Source organism: Anolis carolinensis, chromosome 5 (assembly GCF_035594765.1).
Source record: "Anolis carolinensis isolate JA03-04 chromosome 5, rAnoCar3.1.pri, whole genome shotgun sequence".
In the NCBI taxonomy this organism is placed as follows: Eukaryota; Metazoa; Chordata; class Lepidosauria; order Squamata; family Dactyloidae; genus Anolis; species Anolis carolinensis.
This window is the reverse complement of record NC_085845.1, coordinates 194,974,947-195,000,756: the sequence shown is the minus strand read 5'-3', so window position 1 is coordinate 195,000,756 and position 25,810 is coordinate 194,974,947. Positions and strand designations below refer to the sequence as shown.

Sequence of the window (25,810 nt, the reverse complement as noted above, 5' to 3'; positions counted from 1 at the left end):
GCCACCATTTATTTGTGGATTTGGTTGTTTTTAAGTCCTACCCATGACTTCTGAATATAGTCACGAAGCTTAGAACATTCTGCTTTGGATTCATGGTTTAAAAAAGTAGCATGCGTGGGTTACCTTTCTGGTATTTAAAGACCAAGGTGGCACTTCCTCCCTCTGAGGGGCTGTCATTCTAAATTAGTGTTTTCCCTCAATTAACCTTTCCAAACCTTTCAATACATGAGAAACCGAGCTTTCCAAATGCACCATGACATATTTCACGCCAGCATAATGGAATACAGCACCGTGGGATCTGTGACTTCTGGAGGGGAGGCAAGCCACAGTGATCTTTCTCTTGATTTCACATGGTAGGGGGAGAAACTTTGCTATGACGTCATTAAAGGCTTTGCTCCATGTGTGGACATTTTCAATTCCATGTGGCTCTTCAGCCTTCTTCTTCTAAGAAAAAAAATCTCCCTTATGTCCTCTATATGCATGAAGTCAGGGAAGACGGGAGGCAATTCAGGCATAGTGTTCCTAATCATATATAATATATAGGAACAAATTATCTGCATGGGTTTGATGAGAAACAAGAAGTGACTTTTTCATAAACCAGGGTGCAAGAAAAATAACCCGTGCCTTCCCTAATATATTGTAATAATATATCATTTACAGTAATAAGTACTTTCCATGCTTGTGGAAAGAAACAAGAAGTTACTTTTCATTGTACACAAATTGGGAGTGTCCAATGGCTGATATGAAAAGATGTAGCAAGCAACCCATCCTTCCTATCCATGCGGGGACATGAGAGAAGCCTCCCACAAGGATGGTAAAACATCAAAACATCCGGGCGTCCCCTGGGCAACGTCCTAGCAGACGGCCAATTCTCTCACTCCAGAAGCAACTCCGGTTGCTCCTGACACGAAAAAAAAATCCTTCCTATCTAGTAAGAATAAAACTTGAGGGTAACATTATCATTGGGTTGTTGTGGGTTTTCCAGGCTGTATGGCCATGTTCCAGAAGCACTCTCTCCTGACATTTCACCCACATCTATGGCAGGAATCCCCAGGGGTTTTGAGGTCTATTGGAAACTAGGCAAGTAGGGTGTATATATCTGTGGAAGAAAGAAATCTTGTCTGTTGGAGGCAAGTGTGAATGTTGCAATTGGACACCTTGATTGATTAGCATTGAATAGCCTTGCAGCTTCAGAGCCTGGTTGCTTCTTGCCTGGGGGAATCCTTTGTTGGGAGGTGTTAACTGGCCCCTATTTTATCTTGTCTGGAATTCCCCTTTTTTCAGAGTGTTGTTCTTTATTTACTGTCCTGATTTTAGAGTTTTTAAATAATAGTAGCCAGATTTTGTTCATTTTCATGGTTTCCTCCTTTCTGTCAAAATTGTCCACATGCTTGTGCGCTATACTCCTGCAAAGGTGAGAGGGTCTCTGAAGTCTCTCCCACCCTGGACACTCCACAGGTTTATAAAACTCACTTGCCTAGTTTCCAACAGACCTCACACCTTCTGAGGATGCCTGCCATAAATATGGGTGAAACATCAGGAGTGAATGCTTCTGGAACATGGTTATACAGCCCGGAAAACTCACAGCAACCCAGTTCCGGCCACAACATTATAATTGTTGGGGACAGAAGCTGCATTTGCGCTACCCCAAGTGATGGGATATGTCATAGCAAGTGATGTTCCTTACTTCTGTATTTTGTATTCGCCATCCTTTGTTTTTGGGATTGGTAGATAAACACAGGCTCTGTTTCCAAGTCTAACTGCTGAAGCAGGTATTTCTGGAAAAAAATCAAAAAGAGGGAGAGGGTTAATCTCAGGCAATGCGTCTTCCCTCCAACATCTTCTTTGACCCTAAAAATGCTAGAAGTTTAAATTTGCTATAGTTTTCATCTCTGCTCTAGGGAATTGTCGCAGCTGTAGTAAAAGGTTGTCCTTTAAAAATAACAATACTTCAAAGTGCCAAGCAAATCACATCATTCCAGTATAATGTTAAAAGGTATCGAGTGGTGCTTGTTACCTAAGAATGTGCGCCAGGCAGGCAGGCAGGCAGGCAAGCCAAGTGACCATTGGGAGAAATCACAGAGTGGGACCATTTCAAAAAGAACCGTACAATTATATCTTGCACGGACATTCTTCCACCTAATTAGGAATCCTTTGTAAAGATTCCTTTGAAGACACAGCCTACAAGAGCATGCAGCGTTGGGTCTTCAGATCTGCAAACTGTGTAAAGAGGAGAGCTGGTGTAATTAGACTTACCTATTTTTTTATTAAAAGGAATCAGATTTTCTTGGAAAGAGGAAAGTGTGAGTGCCTTCATGTTTATTTATATCCATCTACATTGACTGCAAATGGCTGCTGTTTGATATAATCAGGTGTCTGTAATATCGTACAGCTCCCATATCCATGGGGAATTCATTCCTACACTGAGTGACATATTCACTCAATAAAAACTCATAATCCCTCCCTTTCTAAATGGTGATCCTGGGAAATGGCCAAACCTACAAGCAACTTCGGGAGCTATAGAGTAGTATTGTTTGCAGCTCCCGTTTTATTTATAATATCATTTTACCATGGAAATTTGCCTGTCTGTGGACCCTCCAGTGGTGACAAAGTGAGATATTGTTACCTTGCCCCACTATTTCCAAGACCTGCCAATCCATTGCTTTTGCCATGATTTAAAGCTTTTTCTGTCACTGCAAACCTGTAGATGGTTGGTTTGTGCCATACATTTGGACAGCAGCATGCCTTTCAAAGAGAAGGTACAGTTTGAATACAGAAACTGTTCTGAATCTCCTTTGAGATTTAGATTCGGGCTGTGGCGCAGGCTGGTGAGCAGCCTGCTGCAATAAATCACTCTGACCATGAGGTCATGAGTTTGAGGCCAGCCCGTGGCAGGGTGAGCACTCGTCAATTAAAAAATAAAAAATAGCCCCTGCTCGTTGCTGACCTAGCAACCCGAAAGATAGTTGCATCAGTCAAGTAGGAAATAAGGTTCCACTTATAAAGTGGGGACGCAAATTTAACTAATTTTTACGACGTTGGAATGAGGAAGTGCCGTCACAGTGGATGATGAAGCAGCTGCTCCCCCCCTGTGGCCAGAATCAAGCATCCCCTCAGGAGAAGGTTAAAATGCCTCTGCGTCTGTCTCTGTCTCGGTTCTATGTGTATATGGGCATTGAATGTTTGCCCTATATGTATATAATGTGATCCGCCATGAGTCCCCTTCGGGGTGAGAAGGGCGGAATATAAATACTATAAATAAATAAATAAATAAATAAATTTGAACATGCGCTGCCAATCCATGACTCATAGGAGATATAAAGGTGGTGCTATAGAAATAGTGGATATAAGGAGCAACTCATTGTGGTTGTTCTGCGGGAAGGCATTGTATATTCAGTAAAAGATGTTGTCTAGAGATTGATAGGATTTTGCTATATGGATTATAAACCATGGATGATGATTAGAACATTTTTCCGGATGCAGTAGTCATGCATGTGTGCATGTGTAACAGGACCTACTTTAGGCCGAAGAAACTACTTTGGATTTATCTTTGCGTAAATCATCTGAGTTCCATTTACTATAACCATGTATGCCTGTTAAATATTACCTTTATAATTCCATCACAGCACTTTCCTTGGACAAGACAGGCATGCGCTAATAGAAGTGTGCCTTTCCGCAAAAGATTATTGCTGTTTGCAGCCCCATTAATGATGCTATCACTGCTTGACATTTATCTTATAATTTTCTGGAGCTGACTGTTATGTCTCTGTAGAAACCCAAATTGCAGTTGAAACACATCAGATAATAAAGGTCTCCACTGAGAGTGGCTCCCCTTGCCTAGCTACACTTGTTTAGGTAGCCACTTAAGGAGCCGTTTAGTAAAAAGTGGCCGCTGGAATCCTAGATTGGCTACTGAGTTATGGAAATTGACCCTAGAGTCACAAGACCTAGGGCCCTTCCACACAACCATATAACCCAGAATATCAAGGCAGTTAATAATAATAATAAATTTTATTTATATCCCACCACCATCTCCCTACAATATCTGCTTTAAAATGGGTTATCTGAGCCCACACTGCCATATAATCCAGTTCAATGTGGATTTTATACAGCGGTGTGGAAGGGGCACTAGAGATTTCTAGATCAAATCCAACAATAATCAAATCCCCAAAAGTTAAGCTGCCTTTTAAACATGCTCTAACCGGTGGTTCCCAACCTTTGGTCCTCTGGTTGTTTTGAACTTTAACTCCCAAAAATCCCAGCCAGTTTCCCAACTGTTAGGAATTGTGGGAACTGTAATCTAAAACACTGGAAAATCAAAGGTTGGGAATCACTGCTCTAATGGCTTTGCTCTTTCCTCACATATTTCTGTAACCCATTTCCTGTTGAGAGTAACTTTCTAAAGAGGATAGTCTTCTCTTCTCAAGAGATTGTATCTAATGAAATGCTGCATTTCAGAATTCAATAGGATGGAACTATGGAAGCTGAAGTATGGTATCAAACTACTATAATATACCCAAATGTGCATTTAGACTTGTTTTTCATCATCTCCCCAAAACAGTTTTATCACATGCACGTATGCAGTAAAATAGGTGTTACCAACCCAACGTCCAGGGGCCGAATGGAGCCCTTCAAGGTTATTTCTAGATCCAAGGAAGTCCTGCTCCCCCTCTATTCTGCCTTGTTCAGACCACACCTGGAATACTGTGTCCAATTCTGGGCACTGCAATTGAAGGGAGATGTTGACAAGCTGGAAGATGTCCAGAGGAGGGCAACTAAAATGATCAAGGGTCTGGAGAACAAGCCCTATGAGGAGTGGCTTAAAGAGCTGGAAATGTTTAGCCTGCTGGTGGGAATGAGGCTGGTGGGAATGAGGGACAGGGCCTTCTCGGTAGTGGCTCCCCGGCTGTGGAATGCCCTCCCCAGTAGTGTTTGACAAGCCCCGACTCTCCTAGGTTTTAGCATTCGAGGAATAAATATCTGAGGTGATATGGCTTGAATCAAGGCGTACGCGAAAGGTGTCAGTGGACGAATCTAATTACATACGCATTTTAAAATTTTATAATTCATGTTTTAATAGAGTTTAATAGAGATTTTAATTGCTGTGGTATTGTTGTAATGTTTATTGATTTTGTTATTGATTTATTGAATGTGTTCTGGGCAATGTAAATTGCTGACTGTTGTAAGCTGCCCTGAGTCCCTACAGGTGAGAAGGGCAGGGTAAAAGTGATGTAAATAAATAAATAAATAAATAAGAAGAGACGGCTGAGAGGAGACATGATGAGGACCATGTGTAAATATGTAAGGGGAAGTCATAGGGAGGAGGGAGCAAGCTTGTTTTCTGCTGCCCTGCAGACTAGGACATGGAACAATGGCTTTAAAATACAGGAAAAAAGATTCCACGTGAACATGAGGAAGAACTTCCTCACTGTGAGAGCTGTTTGGCAGTGGAACTCTCTCCCCCGGACTGTGGTGGAGACTCCTTCTTTGGAGGCTTTTAAGCAGAGGCTGGATGGCCATCTGTCGGGGGTGCTCTGAATGCGATTTCCTGCTTCTTGTCAGAGGATTGGACTGGATGGCCCATGAGGTCTCTTCCAACTCTATTATTCTATGATTCTATGATTTACCCAGCCCACACCCTAAACTTTAGACTTAGGGTTGCCTGAGTCTGAAACGACTTGAAGGAACACAACATCAACAATCCTAATTAACTTGACTCTCTCATCAGTCAAGAGTAGAGCCACTCTTGCCATTAAAATACTGGTAAGTTCCTGTTGGTTATAATTGTTCTTCTTTAAAATAGTTATTGTTCTTTCATGGTTTTGTTTGCATTGCATTGCAAATAAGATATGGGCAGTGTGGATAGGAATTCATTCATGTTATAGTTTGGATCCCCAACAATTTGAGGGACCATGAACCGGTCCTCTCCTTAAGAAGTTTGAGGATCCCTGTAGTAGAGATATATTGTTTGGTCCCTCTCCCCCTCTATGTGTGTTTAAGGAGAGACACCTGCAAGGATAGTATCTAGTGATGCGGTGGTGGGAATCTTACTTACGGTAGCTAACAGTTGCAGCTTTCTTTCTGCATGACTGTACTTATCCATGCACACCCAATACCTAAGGACTCAAGCCCCTTTAAGTTCATGACTGTAAATCAATTTGGATAGTGCCTGAAAGCATAGAGTCAAGAAACTGGCATTAGTCCAGAGTGAATTAATCTGAAATTAATTTGATTTTGAAAGGCTCCATCTGGCTGTGTTTGGAAAAGGCAGTTAGACAGAGAGAGAAAGATATAAACAAACGATCATCTGTATTCTCTGTGCCAGATGTTTTGTGGATTTTTTTCCATTAAAAAAACCCTGGATTTTTTTTAGTGATGGAAATGTAGATGACATTGGGTGTCTATTGAAAGGGCAATCCTATTGCAAGTTGGGCAACTAAAGCTATTTATTTCTGTATTTGTGGTTTCTAATTGGAAGGAGATGGACCCAAGGGAGGTGAACTGTTACAAAAGGCCCAAGAGAACAACCCAAAATTGAGTAGGCAGAAATTATGAAAATTGTCTACAATTTCATTGACAAGATTTCCATGAAATAAGTAGGGCTGACATTGTCAATCTATATATATAAAATGATAAAGTTGCGGGCGCAGTGACTATAACAACAAAACTAAACATCCCAGAAATACGAAACTTGGCAACACAATGCAAAAGCCTTGCCTCCCGGTTACAACAACACAACCACACCACAAAACCACAATCCGGACCCACAAAACTCACAACAACACATCATGACTATAACAACACAACTAAACACCCTAGAAATACAAAACTTGGCAACACAATGCAAAAGCCTTGCCTCCCGGTTGTAACAACACAATCACACCACAAAACCACACTGGACCCAGAAAACTCACAACAACGCATCATGACTATAACAACACAACTAAATGCCCCTGAAATATGAAACTTGGCAACACAACACAAAAGCCTTCCCTCCCGGTTGAAACAACACAACCACACCACAAAACCACAATCTTGACCCATAAACTCACAACAATGCGTCGTGACTATAACAACACAACTAAACGCCCCAGAAATACGAAACTTGGCACACAACTAAATGCCCCAGAAATACAAAACTTGACAACACAACCCAAAAGCCTTGCCTCCTGGTTGTAACAACACAACCACACCACAAAACCACAATCCGGACGCACAAAACTCACAACAAAGCATTGTGACTATAATAACACAACTAAATGCCCCAGAAATACAAAACTTGACAACACAACGCAAAAGCCTTTCCTCCCAGTTGTAACAACACAACCACACCACAAAACCACAATCCGGACCCACAAAACTCACAACAACGCAGCGTGACTATAACAACACAACTAAATGCCCCAGAAATACAAAATTTGACAAAACAATGCAAAAGCCTTGCCTCCCGGTTGTAAGAACACAACCACACCACAAAACCACAATCCAGACCCACAAAATTCACAACAACGCATCATGACTATAACAACACAACTAAACGCCCCAGAAATACGAAACTTGGCACACAACTAAATGCCCCAGAAATACGAAACTTGACAACACAACGCAAAAGCCATGCCTCCCGGTTGTAACAACACAACCACACCACAAAACCACAATCTGGACCCACAAAACTCACAACAACGCATTGTGACTATAACAACACAACTAAACCGGATGGCCATCTGTCTGAGAGGTTTGGGTGGGTTCTTCCTCCATGACAAAAAGAAAGAAAGGGGTTGGACTAGATGCAAACTACAAATTCCAGCACCCCATGGCATGGAGTCCATGCATTTCAGTTAGAGGCCTCTTCCTTCTCCCTTTCCCCACCATCCAACCCAATGACCCAGTTCCATGGCTCCGCAGGCAGGAAAGGCTGGGATGGATAGAACGAAGGAAGGAGGGAGGGGAGGGAAGCAAAGGAACGCCAAGTACAAGAGCCCTCCCTCTCTGCCCGGAAGGCCAAGAGCAAAAGGGAGAGAAAGACCATTGATCCGGTTATATTTACCCTCCTTTCTGACCAGTGTGTTCTTATCAGCGAGCTCAGGATCGGAGCAGAGAAAGGGAACAGCATAGGAATAAAGGAAACAAGGAGAGCACCCACTCTATCTATCCATCCACTCATCTATCCATCCACTCACCCACTAATATTAAACACCTACACAGGCAAGAATCAGCCATGCACTGAGTCTACAAGGCCATTCAGTGCTCATCCACCTCCCCAATCCCTACATTCACACTTGGCCTCCAAAAAAACAATTACAATAATAACAATGACAACAACAACAATAAGAATCTACACCATCACAGGCAAGAAGCAGCCAGGCACTGAGGCTGAGAGGCCACACTGGGCCTCCAAAAAACAATACAGTAGCATCTAACTTATCCAGCCTTCATGACCACTACAACAACAATAATAAACACCTACACAGGCAAAACAAAAAAAAAAGACTATTGTACCACAATAAGATGTAAACCGCACTTAGCAGAATCACACATCACGATTAACAACAAACCAAAGACAACAGGGATCTCAAGCAATTATCAATCAACACAAAAATTGAAGAAGGTAACAGACTTCAAATACTACTACTAATGTGAGTATAAAGAAGGGTGGAGGTCACAGCATAAATACAACCTAATGTAGACTGACCAACACCACCAGACTAAGCCACAGCAACGCGTGGCCGGGCACAGCTAGTATTATTTAAAATTGAGATAGACTGAAATAGAAGGGAAGATCCACCGGCAGCTGAAAAATCATGGATATGACTTTCCATACCATTTATCAAACATATCCAAAAGCAGATCTTACCTTCGAAGATTACCTCTCCAACCCAATATGCCAGACTTCCACACTTTGGCTGAACTTTGACATTGATTGGATGTAAAAGAACGAATCCACTTGTAAAACTTTGCTGGAGTTTTTGTATCACAATCCCAGATGACACCTGTCATATCTCCCAATGCGATATTAGCAGTTTAGGAGCGTTTAGGGAAGAGGCAGCATAGGCAGTACTGCCTCAGCAAAGTCTATCATCCACTGTGTGGAAAGGACACCCAACTTTGTGCTGCTTTCTGAACCCCTGAAACTCCAGATGACACTGATATAATCCATTTCTGAGACTTTCTGAATGTGATTCTGAATGGATGTTTGCCCCATTCCATCAGTAATCATCTACAAAATGTGACAGACATTGAGTCATTGCATACGGGATTCTAATAGTGTTTTTTTTAATTTACTATGATTTTATATGCTGCTGAGGCACTGTTTTTATGTGTGATTGGAAAATCAGTATCCATCCCATCAGCTAAAATATCATGAGAACAATAATTCAAGACTAAGGGTGGTGCAGTGCCGGCTGGACTGCTGACTTGATGGTTTGTCTGTTTGAATCTGCAAGATGGGATGAGCTCCCATCTGACAGCCCCCCCGCAGGAGGATAACACATCCGGGCATCCCCTGGGCAACGTCTTTGGAGACAGCCAATTCTCTCACACCAGAAGCTACTTGCCTCAATTCGCTTCTGACATCATAAAAAAATCGAGACTTCGAGGCTACATCTACAATATTAGGGATTTTCTTAAAAAAACTGAAATAGGGTGGCATTCAAATGGATTGTGAAAAGCCAACCTTATGTGGTAGCACAGTATTTTCAAACTGTAATAATTGGGTGTGATGGGGGAAGTAGGCATCCCATCTGAATACAGTATGCTTCCAGTCCTAAAAAAATACAAGATGCATATTGGTATCCCAATGTGATAAGGTTGAGTCCTCCAGGCAATACTTATGAAGAAGTCACCATAGGGTTGTGTTGAAGGACCTAGACAATTCCTCTCTAGTAATTTTCTGGGTCCTCCAGAGCAACTCTGTGTTTTCTTCTGGCAGAAATTGTTCATTTTAATAGGGTTCACTATCATTTGTGGGAAATTCAAGAACCGATACAGAGATGTATGTTGCATGTATGTCTAAGTGTTAAACGTTTTGATACGGCTAATGGGCTAATCAATAAAATGTGATTTGAAGAACCGATACAGGGATCGTGCTGTATCTGTTTTGTTTAAGATCATGTGCTGTTGGCTCTTACTACAACTGCCACCTGCAACTCTTAATCTGTTTGGCACAATACTATGGTTCCTGTTCTCTCATATATATATATATATATACACACACACACACACACACACACACACACACACACACACATATATATATATATTCATGTGTGTGCTTGGCTTCCACACATAAACTTAATAATGCAAACTCTTCACTCCCTTTTATTATTTTCAGCCATGTGCATGGTGAGGGAATGGGATACTCTTCATAAACCTTAAGCTGTAAAATAGCAATAAATGCAAAAAGCCTATAGAAAAACACAGCTGAAACTCGGATTAGCAACCCTGTTAATGCATTATCTCCTCTCCTCATTATACACACACAACACTCATAACCTATAGCAGCAGAGTCTTCCTGTCCTTAAGCTTTCACTCTCCTTTTCTGCCTCCACATCATTGTGAAACCCTAATCCTTTTAAAGCTCCCCATCTCTCTGTGCCTCCAACCATGTGCCCATTTTAGAGCCATTAACAAAATGGGAGCCTGGGCATTTAGTTTCAAGGGGATGTGGTGGTGCTTTTGTCTGCTCTTCTTAACAACCTTTCTTTCCCATAAGTTCATTTGTCATTTCGCTCCTTCTGTCACTTGTTGCACTTCTTACCAGCATTTGCCCACACATTCTTTCATTCATGGCTAGGCCAGTCACAAGTCTCCTGATTATCAGAGTATGGGGCAGAAGTAATAGTTTGCCCTTGAGCCTCCAATTTTTCATGGCTCAGCTCCAGGCAAGCGATAAGGGTCTTCAAATTCATTATTTTTGGTGGTCTTAGCACCAGCCAAGAGGAAAAGGCTGCTTGCAAATCTCCAATTCTGCCAATAGATTAGCAGCTTTCTATAGTTATTAGCCTTATTTGATGCTGCAACTTGTAAAGTCTCCCTAAGATACCTATGTGTTTCCTTCTTAGCTTCCTTTCAATGACCGCCCTACATACTGTGTTGTCAGATCTTATTATTTATTATTATTTATTTAATACATCTACATCCTGCCCTTCTCACCCCGAAGGGGACTCAGAGCGGCTTACAAATTAAATTTACATACAATATTATATTATTAGCAGAGCACAATACTGGTAATAAATTACTATATTGTACTATATCAATATATTGTAATATTATTAGTAATATTACATGTAAAATATAATATATAATTAATATTAATATATTGTATAATTAGTATTATATTGTATTACAAAATAATATTAGTATTATATGCATATACAATATATTATAATATTATATATTATTGTAAATTATATTGTATATATGTATATATGTATGTGTGTATATACACACACACACACACACACACACACACACATATATATATATATATTAGAGTCTCAACTATCCAACATTCGCTTATCCAACGTTCTGGATTATCCAACACATTTTTGTAGTCAATGTTTTCAATACATCGTGATATTTTGGTGCTAAATTCGTGAATACAGTAGTTACTACATAGCATTACTGCACATTGAACTACTTTTTCGGTCAAATTTGTTGTGTAACATGATGTTTTTGTGCTTAATTTGTAAAATCTTAACCTAATTTGATGTTTAATAGGCTTCTCCTTAATCTCTCCTTATTATCCAACATATTCACTTATCCAACGTTCTGCTGAGCCGTTTATGTTGGATAAGTGAGACTCTACTGTATGTGTGTGTTTGTGTGTGTGTGTGTGTAAGTATATATCTTACCCTCTGTTCTGGATCTATTTTCTAAACCACTATAGGTAAAGGTAAAGGTTTTCCCCTGACATTAAATCTAGTTGTGTCCGACTCTGGGGATTGGTGCTCATCTCCATTTCTAAGCCGAAGAGCAGGCATTGCCCCTAGACACCTCCTAGGTAATTTGGCCAGCATGACTGCATGGAGCGCTGTTACCTTCCCGCCGGAGCAGTACCTATTGATCTACTCACATTTGCATGTTTTCAAACTGCTAGGTTGGCAGAAGCTGGGGCTAACAGTGGGAGCCAACGTTTCGGTCAGCAAGTTCTGCATCTCAACGGTTTGCCATACTGATTCTCTACAAATACATACACCCACATCAATATCCTAAGCATTTTTATTATCCCACCCATATCAGAAAGTACTTGTATTAGAAAGAAGAAAAATAACTAAGACTCTTATCAAATATTGGCTGAGATGTATCTGCGCCTTTAGTTTGCAGTCAGTTGCAGAAAACATTTAAAAAATTGTAAGAATCATGCAGTTTGTTGATTAAATTGTTATGTGTCTCCACTGGTATTCCTAAAGTCTGGGATATGGGTCCAGGTGGACACACAACTATTCCTTGCAAATGCCTTGATTCAGTGCTAGGATGGTGGGAAGGGGCTTCAAGGCAACGGGCCAAAAGCAAGATTAGTGTTTGTTCCAATACCTGCTGGAGTGGCTTGAAGGAAAAGCAAAGCTTGATCTGTGGCAGAATGGGAGAGCTTTGGTGCCTTTCAGGATGAGGAAGGAAAATTGGAAAGGGGAGTCAAAGCGTTTCTTTTGGATGCCTGCTGAGGCAGGAACGGACAGAGGCAATTTTGCCTCAAGCAGCTGCCTGGCTGAGATCAAGTTTCCTAGCATCCCCGGAAGGACATCTGCAGCTTCTTCCTTTCCACCCCCTCTTCTCATTTTATTTTATTTTTTTCCAACCCTGCATCCAAGGGACCCAAGAGAAAGAGAGAAAGTAATGCCAGGTAATTGAAATGTATCCCGATGGCAGAAGGAGCCGAGGTTAGGCATGTCGCAGAATTGGTGATCAAACTTTTCATCATTGGTTTTGAAAAGTGCCTTTCATGTCCTCTTGCCTCCCTCCAGGACCTGCAAAAAAAAAATCCCAAAAGTTAATTGAGGCATATTAATGTGTTCAGGTGTGCTTATGCTTCAGAAGAGATGAGGCAGAGGCGCCTAAATAATTTCTCTTTGCGGAAGTTTGTAGCCTTGAGGCAAAGAGTGTACACATGGTCTCCCTGTTACAATATTTAATTTGTGCTGTCACTGTGAGTCCGTTGCCTTACCTTTTTTTCTTTCCAAAAGATTTAAACCTTCTGTGTAAGTTTTTTGTGTGTCAGGAGCGACTTGCGAAACTGCAAGTTGCTTCTAGTGTGAGAGAATTGGCCATCTGCAGGGACGTTGCCCATGGGATGCCTGGATGTTGGTGTTAGTGATGCCTTGGGAATAATCTCACCACGTGGGACAATTCCCTCACCTCTGACTGAACCCTATGATCCATGTGGCCAACGTCCCCATGTACCCAGTTTCAGAGATGTACAGTAGAGTCTCACTTATCCAAGCCTCGCTTATCCAAGCTTCTGGATTATCCAAGCCATTTTTGTAGTCAATGTTTTCAATATATTATGATATTTTGGTGCTAAATTCATAAATGCAGTAATTACAACATAACATTGCTACGTATTGAACTACTTTTTCTGTCAAATTTGTTGTATAACATGATGTTTTGGTGCTTAATTTGTAAAATAATAACCCAATTTGACGTTTAATAGGCTTTTCCTTAATCCCTCCTTATTATCCAAGATATTCGCTTATCCAAGCTTCTGCCGGCCCGTTTAGCTTGGATAAGTGAGACTCTCCTGTACTTCCAATTAGAATTGTGACTTAAATCTGGGGCAATCAATACATAACTAGAGGACCCACTGCTATTTTTTGCAGGACCTGGGTGAAAATGCCTTCTAAGATACAATGTTCCAGAAATCATTTTTCTAGCACTGTGGGTCCCAACATTTGATCCTTTAGGTCAGTGGTTCTCAACCTGGGGTCTCCAGATGTTTTTGGCCTATAACTCCCAGAAATCCCAGCCAGTTTACCAGCTGTTAGGATTTCTGGGAGTTGAAGGCCAAAAACATCTGAGGACGCCAGGTTGAGAACCATTGTTTTAGGTATTTTGGACCGCAGCCCCCAGAATTCCTAACAGTTGGCCAAACTGGTTGGAACTTCTGAAATTCAAAGTTTCGAACATATGGAGGACCAAAGGAACCACTCTTCTAGCCCCAACACCACATGTTCTCCTATCCACCTAGAGTAGTAAGGTAAAGGTAAAGGTTTCCCCTGACGTTAAGTCCAGTCGTGTCCGACTCTGGGGGTTGGTGCTCATCTCCATTTCTAAGCCGAAGAGCCGGCATTGTCCGTAGACACCTCCAAGGTCACGTGGCCGGCATGACTGCATGGAACGCTGTTACCTTCCTGCCGGAGCGGTGCCTATTGATCTACTCACATTTGCATGTTTTTGAACTGCTAGGTTGGCAGAAGCTGGAGCTAACAGCGGGTGCTCACTCCGCTCCCCGGATTTGAATCTGGGACCTTTTGGTCTGCAAGTTCAGCGCTTTAACACACTGTGCCACCGGAGTAGTGAAAGGAAATTATTTCAACTGAAACTAGCAAACTGTACCTCCTGAAAGAAATACAACATCTTGATGCAATCTATCCTAAAGTAAAAAGGACCCAGCCTTTAGATAGTAATAAAATAGCCATGGGAATTGCTTTAGATGTTCCATTAAGAAGGAAACATTGTCTGGCTGGGTTTTTTTTATTTTAAAAAATCCCCAGAATTTTTGAAACAAATAAAGCAAAAACCAGGAACATTTCCTCCATCTGTGTTCCCCTGGCATTATATTTACTTTTCAACTAAAGTGATTCCCTTGTGTTGAAATATCATCATTAACCTAATTCTATAATTGAATTAATGTATTAATGTATTAAAAGTATTAATTAAATGAAAAAGAATGCTTAAGAGCCAGCACATATTACAAAGCTTAGTTAATTCCAGGGTTAAATGATAAGAGCAGTTGAGAAGATGGGTGGTCTTCTCTGTCTCCAGGTGGTCTTTCTGTATTCTACATCATGTGCTTCCTTTGTCTCAGGAGATTAATTTTTGAACCATCTTACTCTAGAACTCTTACTGGGATGCATGTGGGAATAAGTAATAAGGGAATAAATCAATAATAATCATAGATGGCACTTTTCAGCTTCATTTGTAAGGCTTTTTAATGCAAGCGTTTAACGTAAATCTGAATGGACATTTGACATAAACATGATAGTGATTTCCACTCATCTAATGTAAATGCAATTGAATTAGATGTTTTGGATGATTAACAATTAACTAAGCTTATTAACCATTCCTATTAACTTCCCCATCTCTGGAAATTTACTGTAGAGATGGAGAAGTCCACTTTTGCTTTAAAACAGTGGTTCTCAACCTGTGAGTTCCCAGATGTTTGACCTTCAACTCTCAGAAATCCTAACAGCTGGTAAACTGGCTGGGATTTCTGGGAGTTGTAGGCCAAAACACCTGGGGACCTACACATTGAGAACCGCTGCTTTAAAACAAGATGTAGACTCACCATGATCCTTGTGAAACCAATTACAAAACCAGAAGCCTCAACAGAAGAGCAATTATTCTTATAAACAAGTTGTGTAGAGAGTATGAAGCTTGTTTTAAAGGGGGAAAATGTTTTTCACTGCCCCAAATTCAGCAATGTGGGAGATGTCAGTTCAGGTGAGGCCATTAATGGGTTAAGCTGTGCCAATTTATTTATTTATGACTCAGGGCGGATCACAATACACATATACATGGCAAACATTCAATGCCATTAGACATACAACATATATGGACAGACACAGAGGGAATTTAACATTCCAGCTTTTGGCTTCATGAAGGTATGCTTATTCTGGCCACAGGGGGAGCTGCTGCTTGTGACACTGAGTCCTTGATGGAGTACTTCCTCATTCTTACACACTGCTGGAAGGTTTTATGGTGTTGTAAATTAGTTAATTTATTTATTTATTTATTTATTTACATAATTTATATTCCGCCCTTCTCACCCTGAAGGGGACTCAGGGCAGATCACATTACACATATTAGGCAAACATTCAATGTCTTTTTAACACAGGACAAAGACAAACAAACATAGCTCAGAGCGGGCCTCGAACTTATGACCTCCTGGTCAGTGACTCATTGCTCTCCCGTCTGCGCCACAGCCCCGGGCTAAATTAAATTAAATTAAGTTAAATTGGACTCCCCGCATAAAGTAGTACTTAAATTTCCTACTCGACAGTTGCAACTGTCTTTCAGGCTGCATAGGTCAACAGCAAGCTAGACTATTAATGGTTGGAAGCTCACTCCAACCCAGGCTGGCTTCAAACTCATGACCTCTCAGTCAGTAGTGATTTATTGCAGCTGGCTACTAACCAGCTGCGCCACAGCCTAGTCCAGGTCCAATGCACTCCATCCCCTAAAGATTGCTCAACTGTAGCTTAAACATATACAGTACTTTCTGTCCGGACCAATCCCACTGTATTTATCCTGAATGCTTCTAGATGTTGGTTAACTCCAGCTCCCAGCATTCCTTTCCATTTATTGTACTGGTAGATGGAGGTTTCTGGGAGGAGCACCACACTATACACACCTGTTTTCCTAGAGGGATAAACTATGTAGCAAATCAAACTTTAAGACACATTTGCAGAAATAACTGGGAAGGCAATACGTGGAGTTTTGCAATTTGAGACATTGTAAACACAGCATGTTAGAGTGGTAGATTTACATCCTTGCAGAAATGAAGTAATTGTGTCCCTTTGGACTTGCACTGGTTTTGCAAAGCCAATACATTCATTTCCTCTGCTACCTTCCTTCCTTGCCCCATAATATGCCTTTTGGGATGTGTGGATGTTTGGAACTGGGCAGGACTTTAAATCATGATGCTATCCTCTTTGTGGAGTTTCGCTACGAGGAGAAAGATCAGCCCATTTCTATGTCTTCACCCTTTTCTTTCATTCTTGCTTTCTTTTCACTGCTGAGAGAAAAATGTTCTTATATGTCAGACTTTTTTTGGATCATAAAAGTATTAGTGTTGTTTCTGGTGTGGGTTTTTTTTTTGGGGGGGGGGGTTATGACTTTCTAACTGCCTTCCTCAATATAATATCCTCCAGATGGTTTACACTGCAATTCCTAGAAAAAATAGGTGGCTGGATTTACAATTCCAAAACATCTAGACAACATCATATTGGGAAAGATATATAGTACTTGATATTGGAATTGTTACCTCAAATATATATTATTATTATTTGCCAGAGGCTGAAAATCCAAATAGTTCTGACTTTCTTTCCCCCATCCCACCCTTTCTTTCTCACACACACATGCAAAAACATACAAACTCCAATAGAAAGCAAAGTTCTTCTAGGTGTCCTCCTAAAATGAATGGAGAACTTTTTCTTTTGTAGCCAATATTAGGGTGCTTCCAGACAGGCCCTATATCCCAGGATCTAATCCCAGGTTTTCTGTTTATCCCAGATTATCTGGCAGTATGGATTCATAAACCAGTTTAAAGCAGAAAACCTGGGATCAGATCCTGGAATATAGGGCCTGTCTGGAAGGGCCCTAAGGCTCCTTTTACACTACCAAGTAATCCAGGCTATCAAAGCAGAAAATCCACATTATCTGATTTGAATTGAATTATCTTAGCCTACACTGCCATATAAGATGATTCTTGTGGTTCCTTCCAACTCTATGATTCTATTATTCAAAAGAGAAAAGACAGGAAAGGTTTTGAAATTACCCATCATTAACACCTAGACAATGGGAGATTGAGTAGATACATGAGTATCTTCCCTGATTTAGTGAGCTGTGTTGTGTTTCTAGTTTAATTATAATAATAATTTTCAAATGCAAATTCACAGGGATAAATTTTATTTCCTTTGGGGCAGGGGCATGTTCTCATGCCATACCTCTGCTTTTAGGCATGGTGGGGAATAAGTGATTTTTTAACTGGAACCCATCATTACCCATTTTTTTTAAAAAAAGGGTAGGCCACTTATCAGCAGTGGATCAAGCTTTCCATATCCCGACCAGTGGGATAGAAGAGTTTAGAGAGTATAGAAATGGTCCTTTATGTTGAGATCCACAAGCACTGTTTTGTAATTCAAAGTTGCTTCCCTCTTTGTGCATCATGGATTCAACCTGCAGCTTGCTGAGAACACAAGTTGGAAAATGGCATGAAGATTTTCAAAGATGTTTGTTTAAGGCATTAAAAAGGTATTTTGTTGATGGTGGAAGGGATAGCTGTGTCCCGTTTATCTCCTTTTGCCTTTACTTTACTTTCTGCTGGTCAGAAATGGCATTATTTCAGAAATGTTCCTCCTGATAACCCTGGCTTGCTCTCTTTTGTTTTCCAGTAACGGCACAGCTAACAAGATGAATGGAGCTTTGGATCATTCAGACCAACCAGACCCAGATGCCATTAAGATGTTTGTTGGACAAATCCCCCGTTCGTGGTCAGAAAAGGAGCTAAAAGAACTTTTTGAGCCTTACGGAGCTGTCTACCAGATCAACGTTCTCCGAGATCGGAGTCAGAACCCTCCCCAAAGCAAAGGTAGGGCAATATTGACACAATGAGATGAGAATGTGGTGTGCATTTCTGGAAGAAGGGAATACTTTTGCTGTTAAAACTTCCTGGTCTCCTCCTCCCCCCGCCCCAAATATTCAAGTCTCTAGGAAAGGTAATATTAGTAGCACATTGTAACATAGAATCTTCCAGTAGAATTTATTAGAAAATGTAATGCCAATGTAGGGTGCATCTACACTGTAAAATTAATGCAGTTTGTCACTACTGTAACTTACATGGCTGAATGCTACGGAATCCTAGGAGTTGTGGTTCTATAAGGACATTAACCTTTTCTGCCAAACTATAATTCCCATGTTCCCATAGCATTGATCCAAGATAGTTCAAATGGAGTCAAATTGCACTAATTCTACAATGTAGATTAGTAGTTCCCACATTCTTTTGACCAGGGAGCACTCTCCAACATTAATACCAAAAAGGTTACGAATCAGTTTTTGGTCAACTTTAGATTCGGATTGGTTGTTTGGGGTGCTAATTCAGAAAATTGCATTGGATAGACCACATCAGCTCTAGTTTCTGTAGGAATGTAATTTGCATCTTTGACATTCATAGTAAGGTAGATACAGAGCACTTGCCTTGTTTCTCATTGGAGTTTTAAGATAACCATAGTGACTCTAATGCACTGAAATAGATTCTTTCCTGTAAGAGAGAAAGAGTTTGTTATTGATTGCTTGTGCAGTTGGATGCTTTCTGTTGCTGTCCTTTTAAATTTCTTACCCTCTCTGAAGTCTTGTAAAAACCTTTATTAAAGGGAACATTTAAAAAAAAAAACTTGGCAGAATGAAAGGAGGCAGTAATGTGATTACTTCCTCTGTTAATATCGTCCTGAGGCTGTGGTGGAAAACAGCCATATCATAGTTGGCTTCAACATGATATAGAGATTCACAAATTACTGGAGTGGCTTGATACATGTAGATACCAGAGGAAATGTCTTCTCATTATTAAGAAATGATCCAAAACTTGGGACTGAAATGCCAGATAGATTTTTTTTCATAGCATCTTCACTCCAAAATTTCCCTTCCCATTGCAGCAATCTGTCACTGGCAATTATGAAAGGACAAGAAGTATTGTTCTATTTGTGATATAAAACCGGAGGTAGGGGTGGATTTATTCCTGTGTTGTGACAACCAGATTAGCACTTTTTGTCCTAGGCTTCAGTACTGGACTATGAAACGAGCAATGACATGCAAGTAGACTTGTGTTTTCCTCAGCAGGGTTTGATTTCTCAGTCTTCTCTGTATTTTCCAGTGAGAGCAGTATGAAAATGTCAGTTCACCAGCATAGTTTCATATAACTAGTTCTATGGTCATGCTCTTGATTATTTGGAAGCTCATTGGAAGAAAAATGTCCAGGAAGAAGAGATAAAGGATAAGGGAGTCATAGAACAGGCACATACAAAAAAAGGAAAGTTTGAAGTAGGGTATCTACTAAAGCAGGTTGCTCAAAACCTAAAACAAAAGGACATGGGTTCAAATGAAATCATTTTCTGGATCCCTTTTGGTGTTGGGTGGTTGTCTTTTTTATCCATTGTGCAATGGATGTACAGTAGAGTCTCACATATTCAACATAAACGGGCCAGTAGAACGCTGGATAAACGAAAATGTTGGATAATAAGGTGTGATTAAGGTAAAGCCTATTAAACTTCAAATTCTGTTATGATTTTACAAATTAAGCACCAAAACATCATGTTTTACAACAAATCGACAGAAAAAGCAGTTCAATACACTGTAACGTTATGTAGTAATTATTGTATTAACAAATTTAGCACCAAAACATCACAATGTATTGAAAACATTTACTACTAAAACATTGGCTACTAACAAATTGACTACAAAATAAAGATAGAATTGCATAAAATGAACTTATAGTAACAACATTTTTGGAAATTAAATCCATAAAAGTTCAGTCCTGGCTGCCTAGAGAAAAAGCTGTGGATCTGAGTGGGAGGCAGACTGCATTGAATAATCAGAACGTTGGATAAGTGAAACTCTACTGTATTTAATTGGGAAAGAGTTTCACAAGCCAATTCACCTGAGCTTAATCTTCATTGTGAATCCTGACTAGAGAAGGTCCATTGACTACATTGGATTTACCAACCTTCTGACTTGTCATTGAACAATTGATTTTATGAATCTGCTCTTGTTGGGACACACTGACATGATTCCAGAGGTGCAGTTGACACGTAACCTCTTTCAAGAGGTGTGGATGACACATAAACGTTTTCAAGAGAATGTGTCACTGGGTTCAGAAGCAATTGCTGTGCAAGAATCCAGAACACTGGCAGAAATACTTTCAATTGTGTAATGTAGTCAAAAGTGTGGCATGAAGCAACTATCATGTGACTGCTTTCATGTCAATTTGTACTTCATAAGCACAATGCGGGACCTCAGCCTGTATGTATTAAATGATATGTGCACAGGTGCATATTTAGAAATAATGATTAGAATTTAGGTAGAAATGCAAAAGCTCATCATGATGCACCTGCTCAGACTGATACTTTCCAACTTCCAAGTGCTCACTCTTAATGGGCAACTCAAAGGCCTTTTGCCTCCTTTCCTGAACTTCTTTAAACCAAGCTTGAAAAAATAGATCTTTTTAAAACGTCAGATGTAAATAGGAGATTGTTCCCTGTAACACATGGAGATACACCTATGCTTGGGAGTCTTAATTCTGTCCCCCAAATTATTGCCAAAGATGCTTACTCATAAATATTCTGACTCATGATGGCACTAAAAAATTTATTCAGGGAGGATTTGTCTTTGCCTTTATCTGAGGCTAAAAGAATATGACTTGTCCAAGTGTGTTTCTATGGCTGAGTAGAAATTCAAACTCTTGTCCCTAGACCTAGTCCAATATACAAAGCACTATACCAGTGATAAATAAATAATATTAAATATAAATGGGTTTGTTTTTGACAGAATTTGTTCAGAGGGAGTTGAGGATGAGACAGTGTGACATGCCCAATATCACCTAGTAGATTTCCATGCTTGAGCAGAAATTCAAAAGCTGGTCTCGAAGGTCCTGGTTCAACACACAAATTACTATGCCACACTTGGTCTCTACATAAATTTAAAATCGGCAAATTTTAGAATGGTTTTCCTTCTTTTGATTTGTATTTTTTCTGCTCTCTGTTTCACATGTTCAAATAGATTTTTCCCTATCCCCAGGTACAGCAACCTATGGAGATAGATAGTTTCAATTCAGACATCACTATCAAGGAATAATAAATCAAAATGTGGCTTGCAAACCTTCTTAAAATCATCATTACTAACTGTGGCATGTTGGCCAACTGCACGATTTAATTTATTCAAATTATCGTGCCAAACTACAGCTAGTATTCCCTTTGCCATGATTTCTCTTTTTGTTGTTTGTTATGGGTGTGATAATATCAACCACATTTTGGAGGATCCAACTGGTGTGAATTTGGCAAAGGGAAGGATCCCAGGTCTTCTTCTCCCCACTTTGCATCCTGGGTCTTCCCAGTGATTTCCATGTCAGAATATTTGATTACTTTTGTAAGTTTGGGAAGTGATAACAGCTGATGAGAGGATTTCCTTCATTCCTTTGTGAGCTTGTTGCCTATGCTCCTTACAGCCCTTTTCAAAAACAACCGCCGGCTCCCGTTTTCTCCTCTGCTGTCATTACCAACTGCCTTGTCTACCCTCTAACTACAAATGTCCTACTTCACTTGTTTTCCGGATACTTTGTGCTGCTGCCAATTCTATGTGGCAGGAGCTGACAGCAGAAGCAAAGCATTTTCTGAGGCACTTATCCTTCAGCTCTCGCTCTCAGAATTGGGCTGAAAGCTCCTCAGTTCTACAGACCTAACTTCTGTAATTGGAACAAGTTTTGCAGTTTTGTCGAATCAGAACTTTTAAATTTGTTCATTCTTTTCCGTTCGGATCTGCTACACAACTTTCATTATTGTGTTGTTTCTCAATGTCTTGTTATTGTTTTGCTTTGCTTTTACTTTTAAGAAGGCATTTAAGGTTTTATTTAACACTCTCCACTACCTCTTCTGTGGGGGTAGAATTGTACTTGGGAATTCATCATTTCCTAACTTACATTCTGCAACGTCACCTAGATTGCCTGTTCTTCTTCATTACTAATTTTTGCCATCTTGACCACATTCTCATGTTGCTTGGCCACACATGTTCTAGTTTTCATCTGTGACATTTTGGGCAATATTCACAGGAGGAAATTCTAAGGAATATTGGACGCTATGAGCTATATTTCAGAAGAAAGCAATGGCAAATCAATTGCAAGTATTCCTAGCCTATGAAACCTCTAAAAAAAAAGTCTTGTCAAGCAACTTGAAGGCACATACAGTGGGTCCTTGATTTCTGCTGGGGTTTGGTTCAAAGACCTGCTACAGTACTAATTGGATTATGCACAATGTCAGTAACAAGATTTGCCTTTGGAATTTTAAAAGCATATTTTCAAACCATGAATGGTTATATCCATGGATGCAGAAATCGCAGTTACAGGTGGCTGACATTATACCCAAACACATAGGAAACTTTAACACACATTAAGAATAACCTTTAGGATTGTTTCTTCTTTCTCCACACCACAGCATACATTTTACTTTTCTTCACTAGCTAAGTAGAAGTATGATCTTCTTAAAAGCTGCCCCGCAATCCTAGAGTTAAACATTTTGTCTTAACAGTGCTGAAGCATGAGAATAGGTTTGAGAGTAACTAGTGAATTCCACCCAAATTGCAGCCTGCCTATTTTACAATTCCCAGGGCACAATATTGATTGTAGGCTTATTAAAACTAAACACACCTATTTACAGAAAATAGAATGTGCAAAACAAACCTGTCTAATAAAGAATCCCTCCACACATATGCTTTATTGCCGTTATCCCTCATTCATGCTTGGTTAACCACATCCTCTGTACCTGTCTGTGTAGAAGCTAGAAGGGGAATAGACAAGATTTCTTTTTCTTTTCCTTTCTACTATGTAAACTTCTATTGGCATACAATCATCTCAGATCACTTTGTGCTAGAATCTTTCTGTTTCCTAGCTCTGTCTTTGGAAGAAATAAGGTAACATCTCTTTCTACTCATAGATCTTCTGCTCAGAAGTCTCACAATTTGACATCATTGCTCATGATCTGTAATGTCCACTTGCAAACATTGTGATTCCTGACCAAAGTTGTTATACAGTATGTCTTCAAGCTAACTCTGATTTTTGGAAATCTATTTTAAGGTTGTTTTTTTTTCAAATTTAAGTTGGCCGTTGTCTTCCTCTGGTACAAGAAGATTATGACTTGCCCAAAACTACCCAATGGTTTTCCACTGTAGAGCTGGGATTAAACCCTGGTCTCCCAGAGTTGTAGTCTTGCACATAAGCCACTACACAACAGTGGTCTTTCAATAGGGTGAATTGGTTTGTGCTGTGCGATGTAGGAAGATTGGAGAGATAATGGATTTGGACATGCTATGAGGAAGGGACATTAAAGAGAATAGGAGAATGGTGAAGAGAATGTGTGGGAGCTGAAATGATGAAGTCGAGAAGTACAACCCACATTCTCTATGTACACAACGTTCCCCACTTCTGGAACAGCATCACTGGAGAAATAGCAGTTGATTCATGGAACCTGCCAGGGTCCACCTGCTCCTATCAAACTTCTCTTCTCATCTGATTTATCGGGCAAATTTATTTATTTATCATGTCAGAAGTGAACCGAGGTTACAAATTGCAATGCATTAGAAAACACAAACACAAACAAAGTTCTTAAAAAACAACAACTTTGCATGATACTAAATGTCCTTTGTCCAGTAGCTGGCCACTTGGAGTGCCTCTGATGTCGTGGTAAGAAGCTCCTCCATAGTGCATGTGGCAGGGCTCAGACTACATTGTAATAAGTGGTATGTAGTTTGCTCTTCTCCACACTCACATGCCATGGACTCCACTTTGTAGCCCAGTTTCTTAAGGTTGGCTCTACATCTCGTGGTGCCAGAGCAGTCTGTTCAGCGCCTTCCAAGTCTTCTGTGTGCTCAGGAGGGAGTCTCTCATCCGGTGTCAACCACTGATTGAGATTCTAGGTTTTAGCCTGCCACTTTTGGACTCTCGCTTGCTAAGGTGTTCCTGCAAGTATCTCTGTAGATCTTAGAAAACTATTTCTTGATTTAAGGTGTTGGTGTGTGGCTGATACCCGAACAGGGGATGGGCCAGAGATGTCAATGCCTTGGTCATTGCTTTCATTCATCAGGCAAGTAAACACACCACTCAGACACAGTACTAGCAAATGTATGTCATATCTCCCTTAACACACATACCTGCCCATTGGCCTGTCTTCATACGGTTGCTCTCAAGCACCACGTGAAGATGACTCAAACCTGAGTCTCATCATTACTATTAAGGTATAATTATTGTGTAAATTGGGGCGAATCTCCCATAATTCACCAGTCAACATAGCTACTTGCCATGTTGGCAGAGGCTGCTGGGAATTGTAATTTTTTTGAATTCCTTTTCCAACCCATCAGCTCTCTGAGGTTTGTCTCTCACAGGACCCACGGACTGATGGGATGTTGGGATCAGGTAGATGGGAGGAGCGAATGGTAGTAGGAAGAGGCTAGAGGTCAAGCTGGTGATTGGAGCTGCATGGCAATTGACGCTGGAGATCAATACTATTTCACTCTCTCCCTAAATGACTTTTGTAAGAAAGTACTACTAATGTGCAATGCAGGTTTATGGATAAAACACGATGGGTTGCAGAGGAGAGAATCTGTGAGATGTGGAGGAACGTGCTCACCTTAGTGCTGGATAGAAATGACCTTTGGAGAAGCGGGGGGATGAGAATAAATGCGAGGTTTTGAGTCAAAGGATGCATTGAAGATGTTCTGCAGATTAGGGGGGCACAGATGTAATGAAAAGACAGAAGCTTTGAAACAAGCTGGAATAATACAGTGTGAGCTAAAATATATTTGGAACAAGGCATTTTGAACTTATGTGAAGAAAAATGCTAGCATACTTTTTCCCCCTAATCACATTCTTCCTGCTGTTTCTAGCATTCAGATCCATTTTGTAGGAAACCAGGTATGCCAGGGAGGGAGAGATGACATAAAAGGTCCATCGGAAAGTAAATGTGTACCCTCAAAGATCTGCCAGGGTTAACCTGTAGTGAAAGATTCAAGCAGGCTTGCTTGAGAAAGGTCTTGTTGCGTCAGCTTTAAAAAAGGCTCAGAAAAGAGCGGCTTGTACTTTCCCTCAGATGTGGAGGAAGGAGGATGTGATTGAATGACT

At 40.4% G+C, this 25,810-nt stretch overlaps 1 protein-coding gene across 30 annotated transcripts in view; it reads left to right on the top strand.

Annotated features, from left to right (window-relative positions):
- The window catches only part of celf2 (CUGBP Elav-like family member 2), a 620,922-nt gene that overhangs the window by 392,940 nt on the left and 202,172 nt on the right, over positions 1-25,810 (top strand). For all 30 annotated transcript variants that reach the window (XM_062983254.1, XM_062983252.1, XM_062983253.1 and 27 more), the window contains one exon: positions 18,330-18,526. In XM_062983254.1, the coding sequence (XP_062839324.1) occupies positions 18,330-18,526 (197 nt within the window). The remainder of the gene's footprint in view (positions 1-18,329; positions 18,527-25,810) is intronic.